This window comes from Gobio gobio, assembly GCF_949357685.1.
Source record: "Gobio gobio genome assembly, chromosome: 5".
Taxonomy (NCBI): Eukaryota; Metazoa; Chordata; class Actinopteri; order Cypriniformes; family Gobionidae; genus Gobio; species Gobio gobio.
In genome coordinates this window covers 3,096,986-3,124,593 of record NC_137101.1, presented here as the reverse complement: position 1 = coordinate 3,124,593, position 27,608 = coordinate 3,096,986, and the positions used below count along the sequence as shown (strand labels likewise).

General features: G+C 36.5%; 1 protein-coding gene across 1 annotated transcript; it reads right to left on the bottom strand.

The window, feature by feature from the left end:
- pmpcb (peptidase, mitochondrial processing subunit beta) lies at nt 1-26,598 on the bottom strand (the record flags this gene model as incomplete). The annotated part of the gene is made up of 10 exons (XM_079818364.1): nt 26,353-26,598; nt 25,994-26,110; nt 21,886-21,972; nt 21,680-21,809; nt 18,741-18,939; nt 11,251-11,330; nt 10,832-10,938; nt 417-560; nt 180-340; nt 1-103 (listed from the first exon to the last, which is right to left on the bottom strand). Exons 1-10 carry the CDS (start codon nt 26,431-26,433, stop codon nt 1-3), a joined length of 1,209 nt encoding a protein of 402 aa, XP_079674490.1. The 5' UTR covers nt 26,434-26,598.
- Between the last annotated feature and the right edge of the window lie 1,010 nt (nt 26,599-27,608).

Genomic DNA, 27,608 nt, shown 5'->3' with positions numbered 1-27,608 from the left:
TTATGTAACGCACTTACCGTCCAAGTGAAGCAGCATGTTTGTCTTCAGCAGGTTTTTAGCTCGGTTCACTTCGCTTTCACTCACGCTCGTACACAGAGACATCCTAAAGCAAACCGTATGTTAGCTGCTTATCCACACTTTCAGCGCAAAGGAGAAGGCGAGTAACGTCCAGCTCTCACCATTCCAGCTGTGTGAAGCGCATCATGTCGTGGACGGTCCCCGGCTCACACACCATGTAAAGCCCCCACAGCCCAGTGTCAGTGTAGCAGGTGTTGAAGGACTGGAAACTGTGGCACAAGTTGCCCTGACATGCCATCTGTGCCAGTTTACTGGACAAGTTCTGTGAGGAAACCAGATTTTGTTAGTTGCCTTTCGGGTGTTTTCGGTGTAAAGCGAGTTCAGTGAGAGCATCTTACCATCCCACCACCGAGGGACCGATCCCAGTTCCCAATGAGTGTATTGGCCACCATTAGAGGAATAGTGTCCGGATGTGACCAGCCGACAGCCTCCACGGCTATGGCTATATGAGCCAGAGGCATCTTATCATCTCGGACACGAATCTGTGAGGAATTAAAGGGTTAGTTCACCCAAAAATGAAAATTCTGTCAGTAATTACTCACCCTCATGTTGTTCCAACCATGTAAGACCTTCGTTCATCTTCGGAACATAATTTAGTATATTTTTGATGAAATCTGAGAGCTGTCTCACTCCTCCATAGGCTTTCAGAGGGACTGAAACTTGATGGCCCAGAATAGTAAGTAAAAACGTCATTTAAGGAGTCCAAATGACTACAGTGGCTCTGTATTAAGTCTATCATGCGACGAAAATACTTTTTGAGCGGAAAAATAACGACTTTATCACACTATTATTGTTGTTCAATTTGAGCCTCTGACGAGAGTTCGCGGGAGTGCCACGACGCATGCGCGAGAACTCAGATTACAGCGTTCTTCTTCTTCTACTACTTGACTGGCTGCTCACTCTTTCGGAGTAGGGTTAATCTCAGTTCTCGCGCATGCGTCGTGGCAGTACCGCGGCTCAAATTGAACAACAATAATAGTGTGATAAAGTCGTTATTTTTGTTGTTTTTCCGCTCAAAAAGTATTTTCGTCGCATGATAGACTTAACCCTCAGAGCCCGACGGCATCGCCCACGACGTCACACGGCACCTCCGATAAATATCTATATTATTTCATGAAACTTTTATCGATTTTCTTACCGTTTTTTCCAGCAGAAAGCTAACGAGCTAGCCATCATGGGGGTGTCTTTGTAGCCTTTACAGAAGGTTTTCTATCCAGCCTGGAACATGTGCTTCTTTTTGGAGTTGTTCAGCAATAAATCAAAACGCTTACATCCAAGATATATCCACTTGATGTCCATAATTTATAAATTTTCCGTCATTTTTGCCGCTAGCGCGATGCTAGCTGCCATTTTGGATGAGGGTTTGACCAATGACAGGCTGATCCGTCATCCACGTTGGTGTGCGTCATTACGCATGAACCACAGCTCTGTTATTGTGGAGAGAGAGACGCACGGCTAGTGTTGAGGAGAGAGAGAGAGAGAGAGACGCACGGCTAGTGTTGAGGAGAGAGAGAGAGAGACGCGCTGCAGTTTTTAGTAGTTTTGTGGAGAAAGTTTGAGGAAAAAGTTTGAGGAGAAAGTTTGAGGAGAAGTTCCTGATAGGAACTGTTTTGAGGCTTGGCACCAGTAAATATCCAAATATCCAAAAAGAGGCCAAAAGCGCCTGGACTTTTTTTGGAAAAATGTAAATAGTTTTGGTTCTGTATAAGTTATCATGTTTATTCCTGAGTTCCAGGACTCCAAAGACTTGAACAAACTGTTTTCCAGAGGAAATATGCTTAGCTTTTATTTATTTGTGTGTGTTTTCAATAAATATTTGAGTGATTCAATTTCCGTTTTATGTTTTCATTTGTCTTTATGGTCCCATAACTTATTTTACATTCAGGTGACATCAATGCAACACAAATATACTGACAGTGCAACTTGTCTTGAAAAAAAGAGGTGTGTCAATTGTCTGTGCACAACAGGGTTGATGTTTTACAAGCTTTTTTAGTAAATAACACCAGGCGGAAAATTAATTGTAAAAATACCCTTAGGTCTTAAAGGGTTAATACAGAGCCACTGTAGTCATTTGGACTCCTTAAATGACGTTTTTACTTACTATTCTGAGCCATCAAGTTTCAGTCCCTCTGAAAGCCTATGGAGGAGTGAGACAGCTCTCAGATTTCATCAAAAATATACTAAATTATGTTCCGAAGATGAACGAAGGTCTTACATGGTTGGAACAACATGAGGGTGAGTAATTACTGACAGAATTTTCATTTTTGGGTGAACTATCCCTTTAAGAGCAGAACACACAGTCTTATAAAGAGGACCTGATGTTGTGTGAGGTTTTCCTGCTTGAATGTTGATTATTTTCCTCTAGGGCTGCACAATTTGGGGAAAATATCGAATCGCGATTATTCTGGTTAAAATTGCAATTGCGATTTAAAATGCGATTATTATTATTTATTTATATAACATTTTGTTTTTATATATTAATATTACTACTAATAATTATGATTATGGCTAAATAAAAATAAGAAATATTACTATTACAATAACATTCATTATTAAAAAATTTAAATAGAGCATTTAATAATAAATAACAGTATAATAATTATATTTTACAGAAAACTAAAGCATAATGGGTTACCTGTTAATATGCAGACAGCCTAAGACTAAAAATCATTAGAAAGGTCTAAGGATTTATTGTAAAAAAAGAAAATATTATAAAAATCTGTGCTTTTTATCTGTGATATCGGTTTCTTAAAAGTCTGTCTTTAATATGAAATATGAGCCTCTTATGCATCCACTGTGGGGATTAAAACTCCAGAAGGCTACATTGAAGAAAAACATATAAATGTATTATTATATTTTCTTATTTTCTACCCAAAAGTTTAATTCATACTGGAAGCCAGAGGGCGCCCTCGAGCAGACATTTGCCAGAGAAGTAATCGTGTTCAGGAAATCCCTGATGTGAAGCGAAGCTAGCTGAATAAAACGAAGATAGAAACGCTTTGATTAAACTTGACGACAATAAACAACACTGCAACAAGATATGGTGTATTTGACTTCTTCAAGGCCTCTTGAGTATTTTCATAATCATAAAGTATTCAGTGCTGCTGATTGACATTCTGTGATAAGCCACATCAGCTCGACTGACAATATGAAGTGAGTTAAAACATGTTATTAAACGTTGTATTTCGTTGGACAACAGGTTTATGAACGCTTCTCATTACTAGTTTGTGAAGATGTTTGACATGTGTTGCTTTTTCAAAGGCATGTTATAATAAGCGACTCAAACTCGCAGTGCTTTCAGACGGAGCAGCGTTTCCTGATCTCAGATCAGCTCTTCACTGACACGCTGAGCATTTATTTATTTAATTAAAATCGCAGCCTTTGCGCTTTCATAATCGCGCACAAGCCAAATCACGATTGCGGTTCAATTTCGATTAATCGTGCAGCCCTACTTTCCTCATATTCTCCATTGTTGCGGCTCCTCTCTTCTCAGTCTGTCAGTAACGCTCTGTTTAGTTCCTGTCTCTATGAAGCCCCGCCTTCTAAAAAACACACCGTGCTCTGATTGGTCGACTGGAGCAGTGTGTTATGATTGGTCAAATGCCCCAAACCTTCAGAAAACTCGATTCTCAAAATTGACTTCAAACAGGCGCAGCTCAGGCAACTTTTCAAAAAAGTTTTTTTTTTAATAGAGAATGTGAAAATAACCAACTCATATTTGAACATTTGCTCATTGCCACTTGTTTTGCCAGCACGGGTCACAAATGTCATGGAGGTATATTGACTGAGTAATCCACTATTGTGTAGAGGAAGGTCAAAATGACAATTTTCACCAGAGATTTGGTGCCAATCTGCAGGGGGGAAAATGTCTTTAAAAAGATGGAAGCATCATTATTTTATTTTACTGGTAAAAAAATGTTTTGCCCCCAGTTTGCATGCATGTAACTCAAGAAGTAGGGATGCACTATTGGATTTTTGCCGATATCCGATATGCCGGTATTTTTCAACTCATTTTGGCCGATGCCGATACTCGTTTATTTTTTCCGCTTTGTTTGGAAACAAAACCATTTTGAGCAAAAACTTCTTTTCTTTCCCATTCTGGTTTCAGATTTCTGAGGTATCCTTACTAAAAGAATTCCTGTTACAGGGGTCATGAAGTGGCTTTTTAAAAAATGTTATACTGTTGCCTGAGGTCAACTTATGACGTTTGTGTGGTTTTTACATTCAGAAACATCATAATGAATCATTAATAGGCTATTTTCTGCCCTGGTTTTGATCGGTGAATATAACCGCAAATCACACACACGCGCGCAAGAAAGGAATGTTATTTCCCTATTTAAGATAGCCCGTCAGCAGGGCGGTGATATGTTTTGGTAGCCGGTCTGAAAAACACACAGCCCTGGGACGTTGGGCTTTGCGAGCCCTGGCCCATAATGTTACCTAGTCCGAGTCTGATCACGAATGAACCAATAACGATTCCCCAGCCTGTGACCGCGTGCTACGGTATGTAATCAATAGATATCAAACGATCTGTAACAATGCAATACTAACACATGGTGTGTTGCACCATTCCTGTCGGATCCAATATAGAAGGCACAGCATTGTGTTTTAATCTCAATATGTCTGCAAATCCTGAGTCTTGTTTACAAACGAATCCGCGGTGAAATGCACACGCGAGCTGGAACCGGCATGTTTATTGCTCGGTAGCGCGACCCATTTAGCTCCACAAGCCGGTGGCATTCGAAGCATTCGATGAAGTCAAGGATCGACATATTCTGAGATTGAGCGTTTTCTGGGCCTGGTGTCTATAAAAGCTTTTCTTTGACTAACAAGGACGTTTTCAGCTCCAAAACGTACAGGATTTTCTTATCACAATGAACATTTAAAGGCTCAAAGGAAAGTTGATTTCTCAATTCATCACCGCTTTAAAGATAAATAAATAAAATAAATAATTACCGGCTATATTAAATAGTGAAATAATTAGGGGTGTCCCCGACTAATGATTTACACATTCGAATCAGAATTGTCGAATCTTTCTATAGTCGACCGATAGTCGAATCATCTATGTGTGTGTGTGTGTGAATGGGTTGGGACTGGGAGGGGCACGACAGTCATCAGGAGGGTAAAACTATTTTTATTTTATTTTACACACTCCGCACTGCAACAACTTTTAATAAAGCGACCACAATTGCCTGCCAACTGACAGACGAACTGACAATGGCTTTCTTATTTAGGTTTAAATAAAAGGTAAACATTCGTAAAACGTTCTCATAACATTTTAAAGCCGCGATCGAAATACAGAACATCACAAAAATATATAAACGAACATTTTGATAAATAAACCTAAACAAAATACCAGCCTAGAGAGGAAAAGAACACACTGACTGCAGACAGGATTTGCATTTCACATTTTGCGAAATTAAATCGGCAAAATTGCTGTGCCAGCAGTGCAGCGCAACATCGAGACAACGAAAAACAATAAAAAGCATTAATTTACAGAATTAAATTAGAACAGAATATACATTACTAATAATAAAAAAATAGATAAAAATTAATCAAGTCACAGGGAGCATAATAAATGTGTGCAAAATGCCAAAGTGCAGGGGAACATATGAAGACTTCATGCAAAAGCCTCTTAGTCCATCTGACATCTTTCTTTAAAATAAGCATTTTTGACAGGTTTCTATGTATAGTACCGGTACTTCTGAATAGGCTGAGGCTGGGATTTAGTATGTTTGAAGTGAAAGTATTTTATGAACGTACACTATATGCGGAGGGCATTCACTTAAGCATCTGAACTTCATATATAAAAAAAACACAAGCCACAGTTAAATTAAGTAACCCTGAGTGACCAATAAATAAAATAAAAATAAATTATTAAAACAACGAAAGTTTAGCCAGAATTGTGAAATTTCGCCGCAACAACAATAAACACTAAACTGGCAGTTTTTTAGCTAAACATGTTCACAGCAAATTAAAATTAGAAACGGCTGAAATTTTTGAAAACACTTGTACCCGATCGAAAAAAATCCATTCTTTCACTCTGCTTGTGTGCGTTTGAGTCTTTTCGAATTGTGTGCGGGGAAAACCAACTTGTTAACGTTGGCCGGCTGCAGTGCGCTCTTAAACTTGCCCGTTTTAAGTGGAAAGCCAAGTTTGTTGTTGATGAGTGCTAGCCTAGGACATGGGCTGTTGGCACAACTTGCATTTTACTTTTTTTGGATCATCTTTTACTATTTCAAAGTGCATCCACACTTTAGAGTTTCTTATTCCAGAGTACAGCCATAGCCGACAGGACGATCCTGTTTAACCAATCCTGCATTGAGAGAGGTTAGGACCGCCTACCATATTAACATACGTACGCATAAATAACAAAATGTAGAAATGCATAAATAAATGTAAAAATAAATGTAGAAATGCATAAATGTAAAAATAAATAAATGTAGAAATGCATAAATGTAAAAATAAATAAATGTAGAAAAATTATAGTATAACACAAATGATACAAAAATAGCACAATTCAAAAATGATACTTTCGACAAATTATTTATTTATTCATTCATTTATTTCTGCATTTATTTATTTAGAGCATTTAATTATTTCTTCATTTATTTATGCATTTCTATATTTATTTCTTCATTTATTTATTTATTAATTTCAGCATTTAATTATTAATTTATTTATGCATTTCTATATTTCTTAATATATTTATTTCAGCATTTAAATATTTATTTATGCATTTCTACATTTATTCATTCATTTCAACATTTAATTATTTATTTATTCATTCATTTATTTCTGCATTTATTTATTTAGAGCATTTAATTATTTCTTCATTTATTTATGCATTTCTATATTTATTTCTTCATTTATTTATTTATTAATTTCAGCATTTAATTATTAATTTATTTATGCATTTCTATATTTATTTCTTAATATATTTATTTCAGCATTTAATTATTTATTTATGCATTTCTACATTTATTCATTCATTTCAACATTTAATTATTTATTTATTCATTCATTTATTTCTATATTTATTTATTAATTCATTTATGTATTTCTACAATTATTTATTTATACTTAAGTAATTTCTCGTCCTCCATATATCAGTCTGGCGAGTAAACAAATAAAATGTACTAGCCAATGGCGATCATATTGCCATGTTGTGCGTAGAGGGTTGAAAACCGAGCGTTTCTTCAGAGCGCATCAAAACCAGGGCAGAAAATAGCCGATTACTTATTCATTATGATGTTTCTGAATATAAAAACCACGTGAACGTCATAAGTTGACCTCAGACAACAGTATACATTTTTAAAAAAAAAGCCAGTTCATGACACCTTTAATATCCTTTTAGATTTTGGTTCTTATGAAACTTTTCTTTTGGTTTCTTCATTTTAAAGACCCTATATGGTTAAATCCCAGAGATATGGAGATCTTAATGCGGTTCCAGGAGTAAACTGGTCAATTGGACACATTTTTAGTGGTCAAAAACACCCTGTAAATTGGCACTAAATCTCATGTGAAAATGGCCCCTCTACACAATAGTGGATAACTCCGTCAATATGCATCCATGACATTTAGTATTTTGGCTTTCATCACTATTTATATTGCTCTTTCTTCAGAAAAAAATATGAGCAGAAAAAATTTAAGCCGGGGAAGTTTGCAAATTTTCAACATGGAATGACCCTACATCAAATCTCAACTGCTTGATTGTTTATATTGTCAGAAAATTTTTATTTTATCATTATAAGGCAGTCATTTCTTAAGATATTATAAACTAGGGATGCACCGATCCACATTTTTTCACTTCCGATCCGATCCCGATACCTGAATTTGGATATCGGCCGATACCGATACTATTCCGATACCAGAGCTGTGTTTGCTTTAATATTATTATTATCATTATTGTTGATTTTATATGATGCTGACATAATCTCCACTCAACAGGCAAGTACGATGTGAACATAATAGTGACCCAAATTATCACGGTTATCAATTTATATTTCAAAATCAACAAACAAAAAATAAGCTTTTTTTTTTTTTTTTAAAGCTAGATTCTGTGGGATTTCCTTCCTTATAATGGCCGTCGTCAATGGCAACGCATAATGCATAAATCTCTAATATTATATCTGTAAATATATTCTCAAGCAATATTCTCATCAGTGTTCAATCAGCTATGACACATTTAAATCTAGCATATTTTGTGTAAGAGCCCATACAGTATTCTAGTGAAATAAAGCATATATTATCATATGATTTGACAGTTTATTTGATTAAATATCAAAAATTCAAAAAGGTGTGCATCATACCTAACACCTAGATGAACACTTTACAGTCAGTTTTATGACTAAGTCATTCTCTTCAAATGCCATTTAAGTTAGAAACGTGTATAGCCTACCAATGTTGTGTGTAACTTTAGAGACGGTCCCTAGATTTGCGAACGTCAAGCCAACCTAATGCCAGTCATATCAGATGCGCTGTGGTTCTGCTGTGTTTTGTTTGAAACTATTTTCGGTGCTGAAATATAACAAACTGTCAATCACTGTATGATGAATGAATCTCCTGCGTGCATCGCACGTTTATCTCTGCTTTGAGTGTAGATTTCAGCGAGAGTGAGAGCCGCGCGCGGAACAAAACTACGCTAATCTGAACGCCTCTGATTATTATATTCATAAACTCAATATAAACACGTGTGATTGGTTATAATGCGCAACATGATTATAACAGATGGCTTTTGAGAAGAACATAATAAGTTCAAAGTGGCTGGTGTGAGTGTTAAGGCCTGTTCACACCGGGACGATTTTCGCACGCGTTTATCGCTGACGTTTAACGCCTCGGGACTAAACAATGGGCGCCAATGTGAGTGTTCACACCGATGCGCAAAACGCCAGGCGTAAAAGCGTCATTTTTTAAAAAACGCCTCGGGTTCGTTTTATTATTTAGACGCGGCGCGTAAAAAACTGTCCGACCAATGAGATCGGCGCTTTTGTTCACGTGCCTGGAGCTGCTGAAGTGACAGTAAAACACGACTTGGTGGCGCTCAAGCACAAAACGCTCTTGCCGAGCACACATTGATACGAAGAAGAAGTAGTAAGTAGACAAAGAAGAAGATGAACTGCTAATGCTGCTTGCCAGTGAGCAAAAAGTGTGTGAATGGTTTTGTCCATATACATAATATATCTGTGGTTTTGGCAAGCACGTAAATACTGTCTCTCTTCTCCTTCTGTGTGACAAGCGAGTGTCAGAGGCTTAAAGTGCCGCAGCACCATCTTGTGTACCGCGAGCGCATCGACTGAATGTGCACGTTCACTCGGCGCATCGCCAGTGAAAATCGCTTGGGTGTGAACACTCAAGGCGCGCCGAAAAACGGCACGAAAAACGCTGGCGATAAGCGCGCGCGATATTCGTCCCAGTGTGTACAGGCCTTTACACAGCCAAAATACACGCAGATGGCGATTGTCAATGTCAAGCCCTGATTATTATTATCTCTTAAATGTCAAGCTAGTCTTGTCTTAATGGTGCGTTCACACCGGACGCGATTCGCACGAGTGATTTACATGTTAAGTCAATGCAGAGATGCGAAATGGCATTCTGCGGCGCGATTCGCGCGAATGAGGCGGCGAGATTCGCGCGATTCGCGCGATTGAGGCGGCGCGAAGGAGGCGAATTGAGCGTTTTGAACTTTGGCGGATATTTCGCGCCGCGTTAACCAATCAGGAGCTTGCTCTAGTAGTGACAACAATGAGGAGAAAATCTGTATATTAATATCTGGTTCAGACAATATGATTATCACTGTGATAACATTAAATGACATGAAACACAACCCAGTCTCTTTTTGTTAAATGCAAGTTTATGTATGATCAATAATACAAAAGTATAAGTAATGTATAACAAGCTATACATGAAATAAAGCAAACAATGCAGTCAAACATTCAAAGTCAGTGCTAGTAGGCTAACGTTACAACTGCAACGTACAGTTATAGCCTAAAAATATAAAGTAATGAAACTTATCTTTGCCCTCAGCCTAAACGATTTGCCAGGGAACAAATTATAGATCCATGAGACCAAAGATCGGCCGTTACAAGACGAATTATAGCTCGAGACACAACACAGAGACATCAGAGCCAGCGGTAGACGGCAGAAGGACTGGCCGAGGAAAGGTTGCCCTCGCCGGCTTTCACGTGCGCTGAGCGCGCTGTCCGCTGGAGCTCACAGCTCCGACAACGGCAGATAAAATGTTCAAATAGGCACTGTTTATGTAAATAAACCACAGATTTGAGCTTTAAACAACTACATTATCGACTGAAAAAGTCTTAAAACTACGTTTTGTCACACATTAATAGTAGATATGAACAAAAAAAAAGACATGTAAACACAGCCCATGTCAGCCATTTCTCAACGAGACGAGCCGCTGGCGGAAGCCCCGCCCATGACGCGAATTCGCATCTGTTGTGCAGTGAATGTCACGCGCGATTCGCGCGAGTAAACTCAAAATGTACACGCGTCCACCTTCGCGCGATTAGCGTGAATTATTCGCACGAATCGCGTCCGGTGTGAACGCCACATAAGACTTACGTTAATTAAACTGGTATCGGTCCCGATACTGGATCGGATCGGCCCCATCCCTATTATAAACCTTAGCACCATGATTTTCAGTAAGTCTGCTTTAAAACAATGTGTGTGAAACAATGACTATTAATGTGGATTATAATTCCTTTCGTGTAAACACTGATGTAATGGCTGTGTTTACCTCGCTCCCGGTGAAGTGGCAGGGCAGTAAAGTCTCTCCGATGTATCTGGCCGGCAGCTTTCCAAAGTGAAATTTGGCCAAATCGATTAGCTCATTATGTGACACTCCTTAAAAGACAGAAAAACAATACTGGTTTATAAATCTGAGCCAGTAACAGACGTCAACAATTAAACCAAAGGCCTTGCATGATCAGTGGCTGCATCCCAAATCTCATACTTCCCAAATATACAGGCATGTCTGAATTCACTTTACTATCCCATGAGGCCACAGGAGAGGATAACATGGCGAATGTAGTGTGTCAGGATTACATTCATACTATAGAGCGTACTTTTTAGCGGTCGTGGAGTAATTATTTAAAACAAGTACCTACTCGAGAGAGTGTGTGATTTCGGACACAGCCACTGTTTCTGGTGCTTTACCTCCGGCTGCGGCTAATACAATCCGCGGGCCCTTGTAGTGTGTTGTGATGTATTCGACCAGATCACCTCGGTTTATAGTTCTGCAAAAGATCAAAATGTAGGAACATCAGACTCATCACCCGGTGTTTTTACATTGCCTAGGGTTGGGCGATGTCTCCTAAGTCGGCAGTTGGCCATGTTTACAGTAAAACATTGTGATCTCTTTACATAAATACTATATACCCCCAGTTTCACAGACAAGGCTTAAGCTAGTCCTAGACTAAAATGCATTTTTGAGTTGTGTTAACTGAAAGAAACTTGCACTGATGCATCTTAAAATATGTCAGTGCCATTGTTTTGTCTTAAGATACACACCGGAAATGTGTTTTTTTTAGGGCACATTTATAAAAGTTACTTAAATGTACTAATTGAACTAATCCTAGTTTAGCATAAGTCCTGTTTGTGAAACCGGGCCTTAATTTCGTTATTTTACTAACCCAAATAATGACTCATCCGCACTAGGTTGCACGTGAGGGAAAAAAAGTAGCTTCCTTCCAGTTGTGCACTTTTTATTTAAATATATATCTTTACATAATACTATTTTCTACTTCAAAACTATAATTTCGTTATCAACCCAGTGTTTTGTATGTTAATGCTGCTTTACGTGAATAATACCACAGGAGTGAAGCACAAAGCTTTGTTTACAAAGGAAATAAAGTCGCAGTTAAATGTTACATCGCAGCCTAACATTTTATCCCACTGGACATGGACATATATCTCGTTTCTTTTCTCAAATCTTCACTCGCATCGCAACCGTTTTCACAGGGAATTATAAACGTTTCTTCATTTCGTTTGTTTATAATTAAGTCTGTTATACCCATTCACATCCTTTACTGTGGGAAAGTATAAAAAACACTAAGACGAATAGGCTAGCTTTTTACTTCACATTTTATTTAACACAGTTTGTGCTCATTATTAGACTTGGTAAGGCACGTCAAGTTTATTTGAATAGCGCATTTCACACACACGGGCGATTTTACTTTCGCTTTCTCTGGCAGTGAATAATCAAACATAGTGTTGTGAACTTATCTTCTAAAGTGTAGGAAACTCAGAAGATGAAGAACAGAAGTTATTTTTTTAATGAGAACTCACTGTGCTGCAGGTCGTCCGAAAACAGTCTGATTTAACAGTACAAAATAATGCAATTTATCTGCATTTCAAGGGGAGGGATTATACAGCAGGGGAGGAGACATTCAAAATCGAGACACAGCCCAAACATTCCTGTCTCATCAGCCGTAATTCAATCAGCAGAACAGTGTCATTCAAATGCATAGATGCTAATCCAATCACTCAGGCAGTATTGCTCTAAACTTGTCATGGTAAATAGTCAGGAAGTGCATAAAGACAAAAAACCTGCTAACACCTGTAAGGTGGAAAATAATCAAAGATATTTGAAATGGAACAAAATCATCTGCTTTGCTGTTGGCAGCCATCGTCGTGATCAGGATATTGAAATTGACTCAAGCCCCTCCCCCTTAACGCCATCAGAAGGGCCAGGTGAAGTTAGAAGGACAAAGGAATGAGGTTTTCGCACCTTTGATACAATGCGGGAAGTTTTGTCTGATTGGTTACTTTCAAATGTCTCACGGTTTGGTCTGATTGGTCAGTTTTAAAAGAGTCAGATTTGAATTTGGTGACTTCAGGGAAGAGGATAAAAGAGAATTTCATCTGTGGCTCGCTCTCTTTGGATTCTCTGCTTGCTCTGGAGAGAGCTGTTCTTTAGCGCTCTCCCTCTTTTTCTCTCTCTCTCTCTCTCTCTCTCTCTCTTTCCCTCTCTCTCTCTCTCTCTCTCTCTCTCTCTCTCTCTCTCTCTCTCTCTCTCTCTCTCTCTCACAGGTAACATTCTAGGCAGAGGCCTACTGAGCATAATTAAAGGTTTATGTTTACATCTATTTGAAACTATTTAGAGTGTAACCATAACCAGTGTTGGGGAAAGTTACTTTGAAAAGTAATGCATTACAATATTGCGTTACTCCCTTAAAAAGTAACTAATTGAGTTACTTGGTTAAGAAAAGTAATGCGTTACGTTACTTTTGCTTTACTTTTTCTCACCTGGGCTGGGCTTGTTTTTTTTGTGTTTTTTTTTAGTAAATAAAAAGTTATATTTTTGTGCAACGGTAAAGACCTCTTCATATCAAAATTGAAATAATAAGTAAAAATGCAAATTCCCGCATGAACAGTAGAGGGCGCAGCTCTGGATAATGGTAGAATAGGATGCAGGAGAAAAGTTTTACCAATAAAAACAAAATCTAGTCATTTTCATCATCAAAGGTCAGCAGCAAGACATTTAATTAAATATAAAGGTAGATTATGCATAAAAATAGCTGTTTTATTTAACATTTAATTATTGGAGGTTTGCATAGTACTCTGATTTTGCATTTGACTGATTTTATTCATTTTGAGGAGAACAGAATCTTTGTGCAAGTGAGATAAATAAATGCTCACATTTAGTCTAGAACTACAATAACCATCACCATTCACACACACACGCCTCTGCACTAACTCTCAACATGGGGGCAGGAGAGCTGTCAGTCAAATGAATGTGAAAAAGTAACTTGCATTACTTTTTTAAAAAAAATAACTCAGATATTTTGTTGTAAATTTGAAAAGTAATGCGTTACTTTACTAGTTACTTGGAAAAAGTAATATTATTACGTAACTCAAGTTACTTGTAATGAGTTACCCCCAACACTGACCATAACTAGTATTTGTGTTTCCTTTTAGAAGAGATTTATGTCTATGATGTAATTGACATTTTCCATTTATTTGATTGTTAATAAATTGTTACATTTTGATCCTTTCTGAATTAATCTGTAATTATTAACTATCTCCAATGTGGAACGGTATAATTGCAACAAAGGGTTAAAACGGAACGATCAGATGTATGATTAACTATCAAATATAGATGACCAAACAACCGGTTGGGATTCTCTTCTAAATGCGACAACTTTGATAAATGGAGTCAGATAAAGAATATTATAATTAGTGCTGTCAGTTAAACGCGTTATTAACGACGTTAACGCAAACCTATTTTAACGGCGTCAATTTTTTTATCGCGAGATTAACGTTCTTTTTGGTCTAACAAACTTTGTAGTTTTTTCACATGCTGTTGCAACAACTAGTAACGTTAGAAAAACTACAACACCACTCCGGATGTAGCTAGACCGGAAACAAAACATCAGGCACGCTGCGGCTGCCCGCACTCGTTTGGGCCATTAAAAGAGTAGACGTGGATGGCAAGCGTGAGACGCCGAAATGAGAAACGTATTATGCCATGGTTTAACTCAGGGGTCTTCAACTAAAAGTGCTTGTCTTGAGCGCTGCTTTCTGCTCTGATGGTGCGTACACACCAGACGCGAATGAAGCGTTTTGCGCGAGTGATTTAAGTCAATGCAAAAACGCAAATAGACATTCTGCGGCGCAGATTAAGCGGCGTGCATGTCGCGTCATTCGCGTCCGGTGTGAACGCACCATCAGTCTCTTCTTCACTGCATGCTTGACCGCGCGTCTGGGTCTGAACGTAGTAACTGAGCATTGCAACGTTAACTGTTTCATTACGTCAAAAGGCTTCGCGGTCCGGATTCGGACCGGAGTCCACTAGTTGGCGACCCCTGGTTTAACTGCACTATAGGCGGAGTCCTAGTTTACCTTGCATGTGCACTTTGTAATTTTATTTTATATCACCCTGTTTTGATCCCTTAGAAAGGGCTGTTGAAGGGGCTGTTTGTGCAACAAAGTATTTGTTTCACCCTTTTATTGATGGCAGTGTTACATTGTGTGAGATTATTTGCTCCAAGTGAGAATGTTGGTGTGAAATCAAACACTAAAGTATGCCAATGTTGTTTTCAATAAAACAAACATTTGAACAAAGCAAGCCGATCCACTTTTCTATGTTGATAAGAGCATTAAAATAAGAAAAAATAATGGGACAAAAAGAAATCAAGGGACATTTAGAATAAATAAAAATGTGCGATTAATTGTGATTAATTGTGAGTTAACTATGACATTAATGCGATTAATCGCGATTAAATATTTTAATCGTTTGACAGCACTAATTATAATCAAATCCATTCTTCCAGCTGAGACACTGAACGCGCGCGGCCTTCACCGCGGTTCGCTACCGATCCTTGGAGCGAATTCATGCGGTCTTACAGACAAAAGACTTAATGTCTCAAACACTTACACAGCCTGACGTAATCTCCTTAGAATTTCCTCGTTTACTTCAAAATGTAAAACACAAATATAGATAATGTTTTCAGTTATATTCTATTACATTGGAACCTATATATAACAATGTATACATTTTTAATCAAACATGTGGAAGATAAAATTTGCTCTTCAGAACTTTTACAACAAGTGAGATCAAGAGAAAACATGAAGACGATGATATTTGAGAAGGTGTCTATCCAGCTTGTGTCCCACACTCATCTCAAAGCGCAGAGAGGCATATGACGCATCTTTGCGGGGAAATAGGCTATTAAGAAAATTAAATATTAGTTTAAAAAATTTGTTTATATTCTTTAGGAAACCACTTTGAACTTATTATGGTCTTCTCAAAGGCCATCTGTTATAATCATGTTGCGCATTATAACCAATCACATATTTACTGATAACTGTTTAAATGTTTTACAGGCTGTGGTGTGTTGTTTCACTGACGGAAGTGCTGAAATAAACACACATGCTTATGAAATGGATGTTTGAGCCTCGTTTATTATTTCAAAATGTAGGCTATATCTAGCCTGGATGCCAGCCGAATTTAGCCCCGCCCACAAAAATGTTTGCTCGGGCAATTCGGTCTGGACTCGCTCCATAGAGGAGTAATTATGCCCGAACAGAAACTGTTCGGACCAATGAAATTGTCAGGGCGGGCTTTAGACGATGATGGACAGATGATAAACAGTAACGTAATCATCCACGTCATCGAAGGTTCTTGGGTTGAATTTGCTCTAATCCTAAACGGAGAACTTGTTCGTATATGCATTCACCTTCACTATTTCTCTCAGAAACGATGATCGTGTTGGTAAGTACTCTGTGTATCCTTAAATTCTTTTATTACTGGCAAAGATCGTTTACACTCTTTTTTCTTGTAACGTTATTTAATCCAGCGTGTGTGCAGACAGGGTTGCCAAGTATTTTTGCAATGTCGCGCACAATTGCTACTCAAAACTATAGCCCAAAACAATAACTTTTCGTTTGGTTGGCAAAATATGTTATTTTGGCAAGGTTGCCTGCTAAAATTTGCATTCCTGGGTTTATATAATCACATAATTGGGGTCGCTTCAACCCGCGGACATGGAGAAAAACACGGACTTGGTAACACAGTGCAGTTGAGTTCTGTTGACATTTGACAACTAACGTTACGCGCCGCTCCGTTGCTCTGATTGGTTGTGGGTCTATCCAATTGAGGTCTTTCCTGGCTCGGTTGAAACACGGCCCATAATCAAAGCTCAAAGGAGCGGTACCAGACTCATATTCTGACTAGAATTGAGTATGGCCACGCCAGGCTAGGCTATATCTAGCATAGACTACAGTATTTAAAATATATGCATTAGTTATACTCAATTTAATTTACAAAGCAATCCCTGCAAAGTTTTTAGTTTAACTATGGAAGAGGATTAATTTAGTGTGCGTCACACTCACAACACGACTCGCAATGAGGGGTGTGGCATCGCGATGGAGCGGCACCATGATATTGTGATATCGATATCACCATGACGATTATATCGTCCATCGGCACAACTCTAAAGGCCTGTTCACACCGGGACGATTTTCGCACGCGTTTATCGCCGACGTTTAACGCCTCGGGACTAAACAATGGGCGCCAATGTGAGTGTTCACACCGACGCGCAAAACGCCAGGCGTAAAAGCGTCATTTAAAAAAAAACGCCTCGGGTTCGTTTTTTTATTTTGACGCGGTGCGTAAAAAACTGGCCGACCAATGAGATCGGCGCTTTTGTTCACGTGCCTGGAGCTGCTGAAGTGACAGTAAAACACGACTTGGTGGCGCTCAAGCACAAAATCGGTCTTGCCGAGCACACATTGATACGACGAAGAAGTGGTAAGTAGACAAAGAAGAAGATGAACTGCTAATGCTGCTTGCCAGTTAGCAAAAAGTGTGTTAATGGTTTTGTCCATATACATAATATGTCTATGGTTTTGGCAAGCACGTAAATACTGTCTCTCTTCTCCTTCTGTGTGACAAGCGAGTGTCAGAGGCTTAAAGTGCCGCAGCACCATCTTGTGTACCGCGAGCGCATCTACTGAATGTGCACGTTCACTCTGCGCAGCGCCAGTGGAAATCGCTTGGGTGTGAACACTCAAGACGCGCCGAAAAACGGCACGAAAAACGCTGGCGATAAGCGTGCGCGATATTCGTCCCGGTGTGTACAGGCCTTAACATGCTCTGGTCAATTGTGGCCTATTTTGCTTCCATAACATTCAGACGAGTGGGAAGAAAACATCCAAAATACACATTCAAGTGTTTATTTTATTGCACTTCATCTATTTGTATCTGTAGATTACATATCATGAAAGGCAGTTTTTTTTTTATAGTGTTGTCAAAAATATCGATATGTATCGATACTGAAATATCTGAAACGTCTCTCCTCTCCTCTCTGACTGACAGCGAGTTGACCCGCCTCCTCTCATTCAGTCCGGTTAACCCTCTGAACACGGCAAACGCGTGTTCTGCTGGATTTTTCCTCATGACAGCGTGTTAGTGTTTGTGTGACCGGTCTGAATTTCACGCAGGATTGCACATAACATTAATTCTACTAATTCCCACAGATTTCACTCTTGATTTGAAGCGCGCACACACTTTTTTTGAAAATAGGCTCATTTTACAAGTCCCCTAGGGTTAAATAGTTGAGTTTTATCGTTTTTGAATCCATTCAGCCGATCTTTGTATCTGGCGGTAGCACTTTTAGCATAGCTTAGCATACATCATTGATTCTGATCAGTCCATTAGCATCTCATTCAAAAAATGACCAAAGACACTTTCAATTTTTTTCCTATTTAAAACTTGACTCTTCTACAGTTACATCGTGTGCTAAGACCAACTGAAAATTAAAAGTTGCGATTTTCTACACCTATATGGCTAGGAGCTACTTTCTCATTCCTGCGTAAGTCGCGGATCTTCGCGGCCGTACCATGGCTGCAGCGGCGCATGTTTTTACCTAATAAATGTTTTTACCTAACATAATAACTTTTATAAATTTAACATATTAAGTAAACTGCACATATAAATATTATGTAACAGTGACAAACTCAAATGGTTGGTATTTACTTAAAGAAATTGTCAGCTTTACTTGACTTTCTTTTGTTCATATAGCTAAATTGTTATTTGTAAAAATGACTCAATATAGTTGTGTGGAACCACTTGACGCAGTTTTTTTAATTAAATTCAACAAATAATTTTTTTGAGTGTTTGTTTGTTTGTGTGCGGCACGTACTTGATATTCTCCGTAGGGCCCAGGATGGTTCTCCCGAGAGGCGTTTCCTGATAGGCTGTCGCGTGCAGGTAATCAAACACCACTTCCTGTAGGTTGGTCTCCACTTCCTGCATCTCTCTGAGAATGACTCCACGCTCCCGCTCGATCTCCGCCTCTCCCAGCGTGCTGTTCTGAATGATGTCAGCCAGGATTTCCACCGCTGGGAAGAGACGGATTTACAGCACACCCATAATCAGGGCTCGACATTAAGCCGGTTCACACGCTTAAGTTAATCTGTCATTCACTTGTCCGAGTAAAACATTTGCTTGTCCGGATTTTTTTTGTAAATATAATCTATACTGAAGCAATATTCTCACCAGTGTTCAAACAGTTTTGACATATTTAAATATGCATATTTGTACCTTTTTATAAAGGGCATTTTTCCATAATCTTATTAAATATAGGATATGCTTCGGCTTTCCTTTTATATTCTTAAATTTGATCAATAAATTAAATTAGAATAAGACACTATAGGCTGTTACCAATCAAATTAAATCATTTACACTGAAAAATTACAACTGCATTAAATTATGTTATGAGATTATTTCAAATATTTTGGAATATACAAATAAGAAATGTTGGAAAGATGAAACTAAACCACCAGTAGGTGGCAGCATGTGACCGTCTGAATGAGCGAGTCATTGAGTCGATTCAGTGAAACGGCTGATTCATTGAAGAATTTGGCGGTCGTTTACGAACAGGCCATTGAATCTTTGATTCAACCGATTCATTCAAACACCGAATCATTCACTAACACACACACTGATGCTGTGAGATGTGTTATGGTTCTGCTGTGATCTTTGTTTGGAACTATTTTTGCTGCTGAAATAGAACAAAAACAGTCAATATTGCTTCTTAAATGTAAGTGAATGTTAATGAATTGTTTATGGAACTGGCGAATGAAATCAGTGCCATTTTCAGTCGTGATAGTATTCAGGAAAACAACACTCTTGTTAGTGTGATGTTGCTTAACTGTATCATATGTTATAAATATAAAAACTGCACAGTTTTAACCGTGTATGTTAACGGAGTTTCTGTGTGTGAGCGGCGCTCATTTGTTTTCGATTTTCTCCTCAAGAGGCGGCGCGAGCCTCAACAGCTCAACCTTCGTCAGTTAGTTTTAAATTATCGACTATCGATCTCCACTTACACTGAATCAGAATCATTATTGCACTTTGGTGATGTCCTAGTTATTGTTTGTTTTGACGTTTTAACCAGGACACTTGTCCGTCGGGCAAGTAAAATTATTTTTCACTTGCCCCTTCAAAAAATCCACTTGTCCCGGACAAGCGTTAATGTCGAGCCCTTCCCATAATGCCGTTCTGCCAATGATGATAGGCCGGGGCAGACCTGCAAACTCCTCAGAGTAAAAAAGGTGACAGTGTAGCGATTGTTTTGTTATTTTAATATGCAAATGGCATTTCTGATCGTGACTTAAAGAGAATGACATTTAATATTTTAAAAATGATTTTATTTACAACACGGAAACGCCTGGAACTCAAGGAAGTTTGACGCATGACACAAATAAAAAATTAAAGACTGACAGTAGAGGAGTAACGTAACAAAACTGACGGTTCGGTACAGCAGTTTTACAAAATTGCTTTTTATTTATTTTTTATATTTAACAATGGTTTACTGAAGAAGAAAAACAAGTGTCTGTCCTTGAATGAATTAAATTATATCTAAAAGTTTATTGAAGATATTTCTGTAAATTATATAGCGATCCCTTACTTGCACATTAATATTAAACAGAGCCCAAACTATTAGCCGTAATTCAGTTGCTATTTATTTTTAGGTATAATAATCAACACTCAAATAACACATTGTGTGCAAACATATAAACTTCACATAAGGCAGTTTTTGCATTAACTTCTAAATCTCATTATTAGGGCTGTCAAAAGATTAATCGCATCCAAAATAAAAGTTTGTGTTTACATAATATATGTGTGTGTACTCTGTTAATTATTATTTATATATAAATACACACACATTCATGTATATATTTAAGAAAAATATATTTTTTTATATATAAAACATTTATATTTATATATATATTATATAAATGTATATACATGCAAATATTTCTTAAATATATACATGAATGTGTGTGTATTTATGTATAAATAATAATTAACAGAGTACACACACATATATTATGTAAACACAAACTTTTATTTTGAATGCGATTAATCGCGATTCATCTTTTGACAGCCCTACTAATTATAAAATAGTTTTTTCTCCAATTCGTTGTTGAAATAATCATTTATATACAGTGTCTGTCATTTTCATGACAGGTATATTTAAACACACATGAAATAATCAAGACATCACTAACAGGTTCAGTAGAATATAATGAATATAACGGCTAATATAGAGCATATATTAAGTGAAAGAGTTGATTTCTCTAGTGAATAAAAGTCTGTTTTGACACTGAATGACTGCCTGAGGTAAATGTGATGCTAACGTTACACGACATTGTTTAGTTTACAGCCGTTATATTGACGTCTTTCCGCCGTTGAAACACTGATTTAGCGATTACACAACATATACATGACAGTAAGCTGTAATATATCCTCAGCATACCTTCAGATGTTCATTCATGTTTATTCTTTAGTAAGAGATGATCGATCGCCTTCACAGGTCTTCATCGATATATATATATATATATATATATATATATATATATATATATATATATACACACACACACACACACACGACAGTAAGCTGTAATGTATCCTCAGCATACCTTCAGATATTCATTCATGTTTATTCTTTAGTAAGAGATGATCGATCGCCTTCACAGGTCTTCATCGATTCACGTTAATGACCCAATTGAGCGAGAAAACGGCGATTGTCGCCGAAAAGCGACAAGTTTGCAGGTGTGGGCTGGGGTTTACCTCGGGGCAGATCTTTGGAGAAGGCTTTGGCGTAGTACACCGTCTGCTCTCTGGAGGTGTAAGCGTTCAGATGAGCGCCCATATTCTCAATCTCCAGTTCCAGGTCGAGCTGTGACCTCTTCCTGGTGCCCTGAAAACATTTCAATGACTTCTGAAGCTCATTATTTTAAGGTTTAGACATGGAGAATTTTGCTAATTTCTCTTACCTTAAACGCCATGTGCTCCAGGAAGTGGGCCGTACCATTATTGCTCTCGTTTTCATACCGACTCCCAGCGTCAATCCACAGACCAACCTGGATCATGTGATTAGAATTTAAATATTGCACTTGTTTTTTAATCCTACCCTATTGTAATTGTTCCAAGGATCAGCATTCTCCACACAAATGTATCAGGTCGACGAATCCTTAAGTCGTAGAGACTTGAAACGCCCGCCCAAATCGGCCTGATGGTGGCGCTACAGCGGTGAAAAGTACATAATCTCTTGCAGCTTCTTTTCTCTGATGATGTGGGCGGGGCAACCTGTCACTCACATGAGATCAGCCAATAGCAAGCCACAACCATCCAATCAATTCCCCACGGACAAAATCAAGCCCCGCCCTACATTTGTTCTTGTTTGCGAACAACACAACCGAGAATGGGAGCGTAACGTCAGCAACGCAATGCATTCGTGGACTTTAGAAAATATATATTGCCCAAAATCAAACCAATAATGTAAATATTATTATTATTATAAGTGTGAATCCAAAATTTTTAAAGTGCATTTAAAAAAACACATAAATAAGCATGATTTCATCTCTTAAATGTCTTTGTGTGTGTTTTGGTTATAATTTAAGACTTTTTTAAATCTAATTTCAGCTTTTTATCTAATAATTAGGATCATAATTGACTTTTAAAAATGACAATTTTTGGATTTAAGTCAATTTCAACTGTTCATCTCACAATGACTTAGCATGTCATACTTTAGACTTTTTATCTAATAATGAGGACTTGTAAAATCATATTTTTGACTTTATCTCACTATTATGAATTTAAATAATTTGCAACATTTTATCTTATAATTATGACTTAGCATGTCGTATTTTTGACTTTCTCTCACTAGTATGACTTAAATCATATTTTTGAGTTTTCATCTAATAATGAGGACATTTAAAATCATATTTCAATTTATACTTTTTTTATCTAATTTCAGCTTTTTATCTAAAAATTAGGATCAAAATTTAGATTTTTATGTCAATTTTTTAAGTCATAATTTCAACTGTTCATCTCACAATGACTAAGCATGTCATATTTCTGACTTTTTATCTTATAATAACTTGTTGTATTTTCGACTTTTTATCACTATTATGACAATCATATTTTTGACTTTTTATCTAATAATGAGGACATTTAAAATCATATTTTCAACATTTTATCTTATAATTATGACTTAGCATGTTGTATTTTTGACTTTCTCTCACAATTATGACTTTTAAAATAATATTGACTTACTCTCACTATTATGACTTAAAATCGTATTTTCAACATTTTATCTCTTAATTATGACTTTATGATAATTGAAATGAGCTGATCAGTAATAGAGTTGAATTTTTAGTGTCCCCAACTGAGCAAACCAGAGGCGACGGTGGCAAGGAACCAAAACTCCACATTTTTATCTTTTATATATGTCTTTAGGACACACACACACACACACACACACACACACACACACACACACACACACACACACACACACACACACACACACACAGTAGTGTTGATCCTTCATATCTCCCAAGAGTTTTTAGTTTATCATATGAAAGACAGATACACTGTACCGATTCTTTCAGAAAACAGCCGAGTCCGTGGAGGCGTGAAGTGGGCGGAGCTAAAGAGTCACACACACACACACTCTCTCTCACACACACACACACACACACACACACACACACACACACACACACACACACACACACACACACACACACACACACACACACACACACACACACACACACACACACACACACACACACACACACACACACACACACACACACACACACACACACACACACACACACACACACACACACACACACACTACATTAGAGAATGAGTAGTAGTGGAGGTAGAGGTTCAAACTTATATTAGAGAGTTAAAAACTGTTATGAACTGCCATAGCCGCTCTCACGACCTCACATGAAGCGCAATTTTTCAGCTTGGAAGCCAGAAGAGAACCAATGATAATAAACAACTTAACCAAAATGTGTCTTTATCATATGCATTTATACATAAATACATACTTCATACACTGATGCTTCACAGAAGCTTTACACTGATGACAGGAGAGGAGTTTTGTTTTAGATGAAAAGATAAAGTAAGTTTTTGATTTGATTCATTTCTGTTGTAAAAAATGATTTCAAAGTGTAAAAACGCATGTAAAAAAAAAATGTTTTTGCCCAAAATGAAACCGATAATGTAAATATTATTATTATTATTATTATTATAAGTGTGAATCCAAAAATGTTAAAACATTAAAAAAAAAAGCATGATTTCATCTCTTAAATGTCTTTGTTTGTGTTTTGGTCATAATTTAGACTGTTTTAAAATCTAATTTCAGCTTTTTATCTAATAATTAGGATCATAATTTAGATTTTTAAGTCACAATTTTGACTTTAAATCCAAAATTTTGAATTTTTTAAGTCATCATTTCAACTGTTCATCTCACAATGACTTAGCATATCATATTTCTGACTTTTTATCTTATAATTATAACTTAGCATGTTGTATTTTTGACTTTTTATCACTATTATGACTTAAAATCATATTTTTGACTTTTTATCTAATAATGACGACTTTTAAAATCATATTTTTGACTTTTTATCTCACTATTATGACTTAAAATCATATTTTTGACTTTTTATCTAATATTGAGGACTTAAAATCTTTTTTTGACTTTTTATCTTATAATTATGACTTAGCATGTCGTATTTTCGACTTCATCACTATTATGACTTTTAAAATAATATTTGACTTTTATCTCACTATTATGAATTTTTAAATCATATTTTCAACATTCTTATAATTTTGTCAAGTCAACTTTATTTATATAGCGCTTTTAGCAATGTAGATTGTTTCAAAGCAGCTTTACAGTGTTAAACAGGAAAATAATGCAGCATAATTTTATTCAGCTGTATAGCCATTCTGGAGAAAACGCTGATGTCATCAGTTCATTTCAATTATCATACAGTGACAGTGTGGGCTTTAGATCAATAATTCGATCAGTAATTTAGTTTAAATGGTTAATTTAGTTAATTATTTAGATTTATTTCGATGTTTAGTTGAAAAATGTAGTGTCCCCAACTGAGCACGCCAACATTTTGTCTTAGCATGTCGTATTTTTGACGTTCACTATTATGACTTTTAAAATCATATTTTTGACTTATCTAATAATGAGGTCATTTAAAATCATATTTTCAAAATGTTCTCTTATAATTATGATTTAGCATGTATTTTTGACTTTTTCTCTCACTATTATGACCCTTAAAATCATATTTTTTTTACTTTTTATCCAATAATGAGGACATTTAAAATCATATTTTCAAAATGTTCTCTTATAATTATGATTTAGCATGTATTTTTGACTTTTTCTCTCACTATTATGACCCTTAAAATCATATTTTTTTAACTTTTTATCCAATAATGAGGACATTTAAAATAATATTTTCAACATTTTATCTCTTAATAATGACTTTATGATAATTGAAATGAGCTGATCAGTAATATAGTTGAATATTTAGTGTCCCCAACTGAGCAAAACAAAGGCGACGGTGGCAAGGAACCAAAACTCAACATTTATCTCATATATATATATATATATATATTCTCTAAGTGAGTGCAAGCAGTTCTTAAAAAGTATTAACGTATTCAATGGTTTTTTTCTCTCAGGTGACTCGTATGCGTTATCATTTGTGCGCTCCTCAGTGTGTCCTAAAATAAAGCGGCAACTACCCAGAATGCAAAGCGCAATGACGTAGTTTTTTCCCCAGACTCTATTAGGAAGAAAAGACGGAGCGCAACTTCGGTTTCATGCTGACTTTAGGATGTGACACTACTATGATATGCGAGATGTGACATTTTATCTGAAATAAACTACATCTTTTGGATGTTTTGTTATTCGTATCATTTCAAAAAAGGGGCATCACCACATGAATTTTTTATTTTTTTTTTAAACCCCACCCAAATAAAATTACCTTACTAATTTTAATATTTAATGATCAAATTGATCAGTGAGACAATAATCTCCCGCTCCCTGAGATGTGCTGGTGAACTCACCGTGCACGTGGACAGCCCGGAGTCCTCGGATGCCACCCGGAGCCCGTTATCAAGGGTCGTGACCTTTGTCTCCGGTACATTTAACACCACGTGACTGGCAGCCTGAGTGGAGCCAGCCTGAAACACAGACATCACTTTAAAACATATTATACACTCATGATTTACCGAGCAGCACTTACGAAGGTAAATATTAAAACAGGTTTGAGTAGTTATAAAAAAAATATTATTGTATGTTTCACATTATGAGGTCCGTTTGCATCATCTGAGAGCGCAGACTCAACCCGGCTGTTTTTAATGACTTAATTTGTCTATATTTCGACATATTAAATGATATTAATGTTGTGTTTGTGATCTCTCACCCTTTTAGTCGCTGTCGTGTTCAATAATCGCTTTATGAAGTGTCTCCCCGCTGCGCCGAAACGCTGCACGGACGCCGCCATGTTGTGGGTGACGCTGCTGAAGAGACGAGTTCCGATTGGACACGCCAAGGTCACGTGTTATTCAAACAAACGCGGCTGCGTCACACAATCTTTAATTATGATACTTTTATAATAATGTAGGTCACATGCATAAGCGCTACGAGGACCCTCGTATTCTTACGCCGTCTGGTGGAGAATTTTAAAACTGCACGATAAGTTCACCTTTATGACCAGCAGATGGCAGATCTGAGTACAAGATTTAAAAAAACACACGTGACGTTTTTGTACATTTTTATTTGGCAGCAGTTTTGGGTGTAAGTAGTTACTAAGTAATTAGTTACTGTAATTTAATTACTTTTTTGAAATACGTAATTTAATTACTTTTTTTGTCGTATTTTTTGACTTTTTATCTCACTATTATGACTTAAAATCATATTTTTGACTTATATCTAATAATGAGGACTTTTAAAATCATATTTTCAAAATTTTATCTTATAATTGACTTAGCATGTCGTATTTTTGACTTTTTATCTCACTATTATGACTTTTTAAATCATATTTTCAACATTTCATCTTATAATTATGACTTACCATGTCGTATTTTTCACTTTTTATCTCACTATTATGACTTTTAAAATCATTTTTTTTTACATTTTATCTATTAATGAGGACTTTTAAAATCATATTTTTGACTTTTTTATCTAATAATGAGGACTTTTAAATCATATTTTCAACATTTTATCTTATAATTATGACTAAGCATGTCATATTTTTGACTTTTTATCACTATTATTACTTTTAAATTAATATTTTTGACTTTATCTAATAATGAGGACATTTAAAATAATATTTTCAACATTTTATCTAATAATGAGGACTTCTGAAATCATATTTTCAACATTTTATCTTATAATTATGACTTTTAAAATCATATTTTTGACTTTATCTAATAATGAGGACATTTAAATATTTTCAACATTTTATCTTATAATTATGACTTAGCATGTTGTATTTGCGACTTTTTATCTCACTATTATGACATTGAAAATCATATTTTTTACTTTTTATCTCACTATTATGACTTTTAAATTCATATTTTTTACTTTATCTAATAATGAGGACTTTTAAAATCATATTTTCAACATTTTATCTTATAATTATGTCTTAGCATGTCGCCTTTTTATCTCACTAATATG